The 10,889-nt window shown below is 44.6% G+C and overlaps 1 protein-coding gene across 3 annotated transcripts; it reads right to left on the bottom strand.

Annotated features, from left to right (window-relative positions):
* Window positions 1–2,441: 2,441 nt before the first annotated feature.
* LOC133134057 (beta-2 adrenergic receptor-like) lies at window positions 2,442–10,048 on the bottom strand. Of its 3 annotated transcripts, XR_009709241.1 has the most exons (3): window positions 8,066–8,264; window positions 5,910–7,314; window positions 2,442–5,440 (listed from the first exon to the last, which is right to left on the bottom strand). XR_009709241.1 is itself a non-coding variant. In XM_061250444.1 (2 exons), the coding sequence occupies exon 2, from the start codon at window positions 7,309–7,311 to the stop codon at window positions 6,061–6,063; it is 1,251 nt and encodes a 416-aa protein (XP_061106428.1). In that variant the 5' UTR covers window positions 7,312–7,314; window positions 9,917–10,048; the 3' UTR covers window positions 2,442–6,060. The 3 variants fall into 3 exon arrangements, 2 of the variants coding, with proteins under 2 accessions (XP_061106428.1, XP_061106427.1); XM_061250444.1 differs by lacking the exon at window positions 8,066–8,264 and adding an exon at window positions 9,917–10,048 and having other exon boundaries at window positions 2,442–7,314; XM_061250443.1 differs by having other exon boundaries at window positions 2,442–7,314.
* Window positions 10,049–10,889: the final 841 nt, after the last annotated feature.

The following is a 10,889-nucleotide window of genomic DNA, read 5'->3' on the forward strand; positions in this document are numbered from 1 at the left end:
GTCAGGCGGGCAGAACAGAAGTACCAAACGTAGACTCGGGAATTCAGAGTAATGCCGGGCTTTAATAATAACAAGTAGGTCAAGGTGGGCAGATTCCAGCAAACAGATATAACAGGGAACATCAGGTGCACAATCGTATAAATAGGCAGCATCAAAGAATCAGTCAAAGAATCAGAGTCAAAAGGCGGGCAGAGGATGTGAACAGAAAATCCAACAAACAGAACAGAACAGAACATGAACATGCACCACAATAGTAATGGAATAGGGACGCGGCAGCTAGAACCGGGGACAGGAAACCATCAGGGACAGAGCAAGAAGAACTAGTGCAGACTGGCTTAAATACACTCACAAATTAAACTAAACGATCAACCGGTGTGTGAGCTGGGGAACAGAAAGCGAGGAACAGTCGAGACGATTGAATGAATGACAGGAAGGAAGTCCATGTAGGGAGTGAGACACGTAATGAGGAGAGAGGAAAACAAGGAGCGGAGTGAGAACACAGAGAATAAATACAGAATAGGAAAACAAGGACAAGAAGATACAATCGGAATAGGGGAAAGGGCACGGAACGTGACAAGAGGACTAATAATGGCTGGGAAACAACTCATCTCAGAAGCTGAGAGGGCAGGAGAATTCATTCAGGATTGGACAGAAGCTGGGTACAGTATATCAAGTACATCAGTTCGGAAATTCTTGAAAAAGAAACCAACCACTGGTGGACGGAAAAAAACACTGCAGTTCGGCCAAGGAATACAACTGCAGTTGACAGATAAATCCTAAGAAAAACCAGAAAATAGGGCCAGTGTCAACAGCAGTCTCCAGAGGGCAGGGATATATCACAAGCCACTGTACGCAGAAGACTTTCAGAGCATAATTATAGAGGCTACACTGCAAGATGCAAACCTCTCATCAGCAGCAAGAATCAACAGGCCAGATTAGAATTCACCAAAAGATAGAGACAACAACAAGTGGAAAGTTTAGGATTGGCTAAGTCAGTCACATAATTGAAATCCTAATGACAGGATGCATGTCTCCTCGACAGAAGTCCAGCATTTTAACAAGCAAGCGCCTGCCCTGGCCTGTGAATTGTGGAGTTAGCATGGTTAGCCGATGGTTAACATTACCAAATACATTATTTTAAAGTTCATAAAACTCAGTTGGATCACCCCTTGTGGGGGTAGCCTGTAGCCACGTGTCTAAGGTGCTTGACTAGGACCTGGAAGATTCAATCCCTGGTGTAGCGACAATAAGATCAGGGCAGCTGTTGGGCCCTTGAACAAGGCCCTTAACCCCCATTGCTCCAGTGGTGATTGGCCCCTGCATAGTAAAATCAATGTACATCGCTTTGGATATAAACTGTCAGCTAAATAATAATTGTAATGTGTGATTGAATCTTTATATACTTTTAAATATTCATTGAAGGTAGCCACCTCCTTCATCCGGCTTCATTGTCACAAAATGTTTTTCTGTTCTGTCCAGGAATTATGTTGTTATTTATTTGTTTATTACTTATTTTTCATTGGCATAGTACTGAATATTTATGCCACAGTTTGTGGGTTTCTGTCTATCGGCCAATAAAAACTGAGCCCTTTTAATATCCTCCAGCATCTGAATTTGACCCGCAACCTAGCCTGAATGCAATAAGAAAATAAGAGTCTATGTCTGTCCTTGGCGGAAAAGGAGGCATGTGTGTAGTGTAGTTCCTGTGTCATTTTCCATTCCTCATACGTCTCATTTTTCCAGGTCCAAAATAGATGCTTACTGTTGCCTCACCTAGTTAAACTATGTAAGCGAGAGGTCTGTGGTACTTCAGGGAAGATCGTTCCATGCAAAACAAACTGTCCCAGATCTCCATGTCATTTAAACAAATTGTTTTCTGGGTATAGTCTCCCTGTGTTCCAGTAAAAAAACGGAACCCGTGTCCTTCCTCGGCTGACCTCACTAAACACACATCTGTGACCGTGGACTGCAAGGCCTCTGGAAAAAGGGTCATGAATTTAGAAATTACACCCACGACCGAGCTTGGCAGCCTGACATGATATATGCTCCTGCCAAGGAGAGTGGACTGTTTGGCATAGAAATGTGTCCGGTCATATATCTGGAATCACGTTAAACCAGGGCTGTAAAGTTTTTCGTGTTTTCCTTCCCTTTTATAACTTAATTTTATAAGCTCCTATAAACCTGCCCCAGATCTGGATTAGGTCAATATTTGCCACAAAAAGTAACTCAAGAAGTTTTTCAAGAAAATCAAAGGACATGTCAGGGCACATGTTGACTGAATCCAGGCCTGAACAGGTACAGCATTAATAAATGAGCAGTATTCAATCAATGAATTCTCGGAATTTTTAAATTGGTCCGCTCATCTTTATGAAAACTTGGGAAGGACAAAACCTTTCAATTCAATAATATAAACAGACAACGGAATAATAATAAGGAACTGATTACATGATATGCACATTTTAATATTGAAATACAAATGCAGTGTCACATTTGCTTAATAAATACCACAGTGAGATGGATCTCAACACACTTCAACGGAGTAACAAACATCTTCAACGGAGTAACAAACAGAAAGACTATCGTGCAAAAACGATATTCACTATCATGGTAAACAAATGGCGTCTTAACGTTAGGAATTTTCCCGTTGTGTCACGAAACAGCCACAGAAAGGTTATTGCATGCAACGAGTAAAACCAGGTATTCACATCGAAAGTAATTTTGGGTCACCATCTGTTCTTTGTCCGTTCCCATTTCAGGTGACTGTTTCTGAGCAGCGATTTGGTTTATGTGTCGGGGATGAATTAACTGGGCTGGTGTGTGTGTGTATATGTGTGTGGAGATCCCAGCTTCGTAGCCAGTTCAGCACCTTCAGAAGAGTGTCCAGAGTCCAGGCCTGGTGTCCATCTTAAAATGGTGGTGTATGAAAGTCACGTGAACTATCAAGCAATTTTAACTAGCAATTTTACTGGCTGCGTTAGGTCCCGCCATCACCTCTGTGTGTTTTAAGATGAGCTGTGTTTAAAATGGCTGCCCCACACTTACGGACGTCCGCACTGTTCTCTGTACCGGAGAACTTAACGCCGTGAGCCGAGATCGGCAAAAGCGGTGCCCCCTCTCCCACCCTGACACGTGTCAGAATAAAAGCGGTAAATCCCACCACCAGTGAAGATTGCTCAGTGCCAGCAGTGGCTTCCTTTTTCAGTGTATTGTGTTGTGGAATGCAATGTCGGATTGGTTTGTTCTGTTTTAACACAAGTTTACAGCTTTATTGCGCTGAGTGACACAGCACTGCTTCCCTGCGTTCTCTTAGGTTTCCTTAAGAATAGGCCGTGGAACAAACAGAACTCATGAGCAGATCTTTTTTCAGAATAGTAAAAGCTACTCCGAATTGACAATGGGCCGGGTGACTGGCAGGCTGCAGATGTGGAGTGCACCACCAGGGGGCAGTATATATTTGTAATGCTTCACAGCTTTTTCCACTTAAAGAGTTCATAACAAATGCAGTTGTACGAAAAACATTCACGTCACATTATTCACTGAACACAGGACAAATACTCCAAGACAAACAGCTAGCCAAACCTGACAGAAAATATTGGCCAGAGGGATTCAGCTTTTGTTCATTTGATGCCAATTTCATCAAGCAAGACAACATATTTTCAGATAATTTATATATATATTTTCTCTTGTATGTAAAAAAAAAAACTTAAACTTAAGATGTTTTCATTAATAAAAAAAATGTTTCTTATAGAACCCCAGAGAATGAAAAAATCTACATAGACATACCCAGTACACATTATAATCAGCTAGGACACCAACACAATATACTGTTACATGTTATGCTTGGTGCTGAAGACATTGAGTACAAGCCACAGAAACACAGTCAGATTTAGCACGTTCAGTAAATACTACAGTACCACAGGGTCTTTCAAAAGGACAAGGTTCACATTTTCAACACTGATATCTGGCAACACTTAAAAAGGACGGCTGCTTACGCAAATTGGCAAGGTCACAAACACTGATGTTTAATGGCAGGCGGTAATACAGATTTTGTCTTGTAGTGAGACTTATTTTTTCTATAAAGTAGAAACATTTATTTTAAGTTGCTGTTTGCTTGACAAATGAAAATATCTTACCGCATTGGTAAAAAAACACAAAAAAAAAACAACTCTCATTGGCAATACTTTTGAATAGTAGTAGAAATATGATTTGAATTTTTTGGTTTATGCTGTGCTCAGTTAGTCTGGTGAGCACACAGACTTAAAATCACTAGGACTCCATTTGAGTGAGTGCCCAACCTCTGCAGGTCCGATATTAAGAATGCCGTGTGCTCCCCTATGCATTCATCATTTTCAGTACCTGCAGGGCCCCTTCAAAGACACTCCGTCTCTGAAAGCCAGGCTTTTCTGAAGCATTTCCTTCCTCCATTTCAGAGATGTGCACTAGTGAAGTTTTTTGTGAATGCTGTTTCATGAACATTGCTGTTAAACTGAAGGGACAGGAGAAAGTTGGTGACCAGCGGTTAAACAGTTAATGTCGCCAGCTGCGCACGAGAACAGACAGGCATTAGCTTACATTACCACATTACGCCGAACTCCGAAACTGTTATTTTATTTTCTATTTCAAGATCAAATTGATTTACACACTAAACACTTTCTGTGTCGGGGGTACCTGAGAGTAATATTCTGTCGTCTTCTCTTTTTATGGTCATCATGTGACTACTTAAACAGTAAATTATGAAACCGCCTCGCTATGCAGGCGCCTCATATTGAGATATCAGTAAACATTGTAGGTGACATTTCACCAGCAAAGCAATAGTCAGAAACAACACCAGTTCTGAAATACCACTAAACTGCCTTTGTTTTAAAGTGCAAAGTGTCCTGTATATACAGTATACTGTACATATACATACATATATATATAGTAGAGAGACAGATAGAAAGAAGAGAGGGAAAAAAAGAAAAGAGATTGCGAGAGAGAGAGAGAGAGAAAAGAAAAAAGAATAAAGGGAGAGACATAAAAGATAGACAGAAAGATAGACATTATCAAAATGTTCCAGTTCTGGCTGTTCTGCTACGATTCCTGTGCAGGACGAATGCATTTGTAACCCGAAATTTAATTCCACCCCAAGCTGTCACATATATCATTCCAATATATCATGTACTGTCGTGGATCTTGGGGCAAACACAAATGTCTTTATTTGCTGTTTCATGTAAGAAAAGCGGAGAGCAAGACGGGGCTTTCTGAAGATTGCTCACGGTCTTTTTTTTTCTCCTCGCCGTCTGTACGGTAACATTGACAGCAGCAGTCCGCACCTGCTACGCCTCATCAGAGTGTTGGGTTACTTTGTTCACTGCGTAGCGCTCGGAGAATCACGGCGTAATCCCCGGTTTTTGACTAATCCAAACGAGAGTGGAATGTGATTTGGCCCCCAATCTCACAGCTTCTCAAGGCAAGAGAGACAAACTATTATTATTATTTTAGTTTTACAAGCCTTTCCTTTTTCGGTGCTTATTTCTCTAGGGTGATCGAAGATATTTAATTACATTGAACTGAATGGTCGTATATCATAAGTCAGATATAATTAGCAATTTATTTAAATAGTATGCCTTACAGGCAATTGGTAACTTGGTTTGTATACAAATGTACAGTTTCATGATAAGAAAATAATGATATCTCACAACAATGAGGTAGATGAACGAAATATCCCTTTTCCAATGGAAATAATTCCTTATGAAAATCACGTGGGTGAATTCACACATACACATCGGCAAGGTCAAACACACACACTCCCACACACGCACAGGCACACAGACAGTGACCAATATGAAACCGATGTGTTTTCTCAAGAAAAAAAACAAACGCCATCCGCCTTCCACCGTATCCTGTCCACCATCTGAACATCTGCTTACCAGACATACTTCACCAGCTTAGCCTGTTGTCTTTGTAAAAAAGAACAAAACAAAACAAAAACTTATGAGGTGGGAGACAAAGAAAAATAACAGCAACAAAAAAAAAAAGCCAATAAAGTTGTTTTTGTTGTTGTCGTGTGAGAAGGGCGGCTCAAATAACTGTAGTTAGCGCCTCCTGACACTTCCTGTAGGAGTCTCGTTTGGGAGGGGTCTCCCCCGAGGGGCCCTCGTCCAGTTCCGAGGGGCCCTTGCCCGCGCCCCCGGCTTCGGGGCTGTGCGTCCTTTTGGCCTGCAGCTCGCTGTGCCAGGCGTCTCTGCCGTACGTTAGCCCGTTAGCGGGGCCCGGCTTGGCGAAGTGCACCCTCCGCAGGTGCAGGATCTCCTGGAAGGCGTACCTGAATTCGGGGCTCCGGCAGTAGATGAGGGGGTTGAACGCCGAGTTAGCGTAGCCTATCCAGTTGAGTATCCTGAAGGTGAGCTTGATGTTCTCCACCCTCCAGATGGCCAGGACCACGTTGAGCACGAAGAAGGGCAGCCAGCAGAGGGTGAAGATGCCCATGATGATGCCCAGCGTCTTCAGGGCCTTGTGCTCCTTCAGGCAGAACTTGGTCCGCTTGGCGCCGTTGCCGTTGCGCCCGTCGCCCGCGCCCCGGTTCTCCAGCGCCGGGTTGTTGTTCTGCGCGCGGAAGCGGCCCTCGCTCCGGCCGATCTTCTCCAGCTGCTTGCGGGCCTCCTGGAAGACGCGGCTGTAGACGAACACCATGACCACCAGCGGGATGTAGAAGGAGATGATGGAGGAGGTGATGGCGTAGGCCGTGTTGGTGTTGAAGTCGCAGCAGAAGGCGTCGCTCAGGCAGCACAGCGAGTCGGGCTCCTCTGACGTCCACCACTTCATGTGGATGGGCAGGAAGGAGATGAGGCCGGCCACCAGCCACACCACCAGCACCACCACGCACGCCCGCGTCTTGGTCAGCAGCGACTGGTAGCGGAAGGGCGAGGTGATGGCCAGGTAGCGGTCCAGCGCGATGACGCACAGCGTCTCGATGCTGGCCGTCACGCACAGCACGTCCACCGCCGTCCAGAACTCGCACCAGAAGCTTCCGAAGTACCAGGTGTTGAGCACGATGTAGCAGGCGCCGAACGGCACCACCACCACGCCCATCACCAGGTCGGCGCACGCCAGGGACGTGATGAAGTAGTTGGTGACCGTCTGCAGCCGCTGGAAGCGGGCGATGGCGGTGATCACCAGCACGTTTCCGAACACGATGCACAGCACCAGCAGTGACATCACCACGCCCAGGACCGCGATCTCCGCCTCGCTGTACTCTGACCCTCCCCACACCGAGACGGTGAGGTTCCGCGACACGCAGGCGTTAACCACGGGCGCTTCTGTACTTCCCATTATCTGAGAGAGAGAGAGAGAGGGGAGAGAGAGAGAGAGAGAGAGAGAGAGAGAGAGAGAGAGAGAGAGAGAGGGAAAGAGAGAGGGAGAGAGAGAAGAGAGAGAGAGAGAGAGAGAGAGAGAGAGAGAGGGAAAGAGAGAGGGAGAGAGAGAAGAGAGAGAGAGAGAGAAGAGAGGGAAAGAGAGAAGAGAGGGAGAGAGAGAGAGAGGAGAGGGAAGGTGAGAGAGAAGAGAGGAAAAAGAGAGAGAGCAAGGGAGAGGGGGAAGAGAGAGGAGAGAAGGTGAGAGGGAGTGAGAGAGAGAGAGGGAGCGAGAGAATACAAAGAGAGGAAGTGAGAAGCAATACACTGCCGACATAAACATAACCCATTCAGATATATATCACAAAAAAACGCACACAAGTGTGCATGCTCACAAACCCACAAACACAGACACACACACACACACACAAATGTACACACCTACACACAGGCACACACACGTAGAAACACACACATGCATGCACACACACACACACACACACACACACATCTTCTTCAGCCCTGCACTGCATGTTATTGGTGCAGTGGTATAGGCGCGTTATATAATGCGTTTTATGCTCCGTGCATTACAGCGCATACATTTCCCACTACATGCAGTTTCAGTTTCAAACAAGTTCTCCAAAAATTATAGATGAAACCATTCATTGAGAAAAATATGGAGTTTAACTTGTAACTTAAAAAAAACAAAACATATAACTTAAAGGTTAACAAACCTCCAAGAGTAATCCTTTTTCTGACTTCCCATAAAAGTTATATTTGTTTATATTCCTCTGGAGAAGGGGAGAAAAGATCTGAAGTAGTTTCCATGAGTGTTGAGCTGCTCCTCGCACTGCTTGTCCTCTTCTCTCGCTCCTGCCCTCCCTCCCTCTCCCTCTCTCTTTCTCTCACTCGCTCGCACCGTGTTTGAACACATGAAGCTGTCTGGCACTAGATGTGTAACAGCCTATTTGTCACAGCCCTTATACCATACAGTACTGACATCATCCTTCCTCCCCAGCCAATCAGTGAGCAGCTAACAATGGCCAGGGAACCGCAGACAACTCTGCTTTCAAAAACAATGTGTTGATTCTAGTTTTGTTCCCTTCTAGTTTTGTAGAAGCAAGATAATTGTTTAATACAGTTACACAAAACAAAACTTTTCGGATTAATTTACTATCCAAGCTGAAGGTAAAAATGCCTACACAGAGTGAGTAGAAGTAATTTTTAATTTGAAGTGAATTTCAATAAGGCAATGACCAGTTAATTTCATTGACATTTCCAAAAACAATGGGACACAAAACCTCTAATAAGTAAAGTGGTGTCATCTGGTGATGTAGCAAAAATAATAATTCACATCCAGGATTCACATTGTACGGTCAGATTCTAATGAATTAAAAAAGGCCTCATTCCCTGTTTAAAAGCGAAATCCTTACAGTAAGTACGCTTTACAGCTGGCCGCGGAGTCCTGTTCTGAGTGTACTATATGTGAGCCGCTTCAGAACGTTTAAAATAAAATAGTCCTGGAAATTCATTCAGAATTCATTCCTGCCAGCGCTTCAGTGTGACAGATTGAAATGGTAAAATAACAGCTGTTCCATGTTTCAGCCGTTGTTACGGTAGAGTCTGCTGAACTGAGCATGTGCTTGGAATTAAACTGTGAAAATGCTAAATCCAAAAAAGCATGCTGCTGATTCAAAGTCATTCCCTGTTTCCCCGGGCCAGAGACTGCATGCTCACCCCTTGGCAAGAAAGGTATTAGAAGCTTAACCGGAATTGTGTTGAGAATCCTTATGTGTTAAGGAAAGCTGTTAACCAATCACCATATATCACTTTAAAACTGGGAGTAGTCTTTGTCACGCATTGGACAGCCAGGCTTGGTTAAAGTGCGGGTGTGAAATTATTCTTCCTCTTAAGAGGAAGTAATTTGTCTGACTTGCATGTCACTTTTAGCACATAGATTTTATGGCTGTGCCTTTACACACACACACACACACACACAAACCTGCGTGCACATACACACACATACACACAAACACACACACACGCCACACACACTCACCCCACACACACACACACAAACATGCATGCATATACACATACACACATACACACACAGAGAAACACACACATGCACACACACACCCCACACACACACACACACTCACACACACTCACACACACATACTCACACACACACTCACACACTCACACACACCCTCACACACACACACACACACACACACACCCTCACACCCTCACACACAAACACACTCACACACACCCTCACACACACACTCTCACACACACACACACACACACACACACACACACACCCTCACACACACACACACTCACACCCTCACACACACACTCACTCACACACACACACACACACCCTCACACACACTCACTCACACACCCTCACACCCTCACACCCTCACACACACACTCACTCACACACACACTCACACACACACCCTCACACCCTCACACACACACTCACTCACACACACCCTCACACCCTCACACACACACACACACACACTCACACCCTCACACACACACTCACACACACACACACTCACACACGTCAGCAGCCTGCAGGGTATCAGTCCCTGGGACGCGGTGTGAACAGACGAGGCACGGCACAGGAGCAGCGGGATCCAGCAGCGCGTCCATGACCAGAGGGGCTTCCTCCTGCTGCATTTCAATGGGCTGCTCCCAGCAGTTAAAGGTTAAACAGGAGACTGCGCGCAGAAACAGCCATGTAATCATTGCCTGCCCACTCTCCCCATTCGCCACCATGAATAACTATGCTCTGCACTCGAACGAAAAATACGAACAATAAGTCTCAAGAGAGAAAAAAGAAAGAATTAAAGAGAGATAAAATAAGTCTCATTTTAGTCTTACATTTTTGTCTTATATCTTATCTTGTACTTATATTTAAAGACATACAATCTTATTTTTTTTACTTTTTTCAAAATAAGACAAAAATAGTGCCAATGAGGTGAGAAAAGGTAATCAAGTTTTTGAATTTAAAAGCCTCTTTTTCACGATTATTCATACCCGTTGTATACCAAAGAAGGAAATGGAACAGGGCTTCACTGTATATAGTAAGGGTTGCTAGCGTCCTTCTTCTATGGTACTTGGCTTACTCATCAACAGCTCTGCTTCCTGCTTCAACTGAACGGCATTGGCTAATCACGTCACAGTGTTCTTCACTGATCCACTTCAGCGTACCTGGTGGACACGTGGTCTGTTAAAGAGCGAGAGAAAGGAAAAAGCCCCGCTGTTCTTTAGCGCTGTGTTCCTGGACGCACGTTGAGAGGAGAGAGAGATCTGTTGACGGATTTAGGCCTTTCCTTTTCCCCGTGCTCATTGTGCCCTGCGTGCGTCAGTTCTTCCACGGCTCTCACTGACCCCTGGCTGTACGTGCAGACTCCCTCACTAATCTCGCTGCTTTTTAGTTTCGCTAGCAATTTACCTCGCTTTACAAAAAAAAAAACAACAAAAAAAACGGATTAACTGCATTTTCATAAGCCTTTTGAACCAGCTTGT

This window comes from Conger conger, chromosome 7 (assembly GCF_963514075.1).
Source record: "Conger conger chromosome 7, fConCon1.1, whole genome shotgun sequence".
Lineage (NCBI taxonomy): Eukaryota > Metazoa > Chordata > Actinopteri > Anguilliformes > Congridae > Conger > Conger conger.

Excerpts from the sequence above, each read along its gene's own strand:
- LOC133134057 (XM_061250444.1), bottom strand. The coding sequence starts at position 7,311 with ATGGGAAGTACAGAAGCGCCCGTGGTTAACGCCTGCGTGTCGCGGAAC.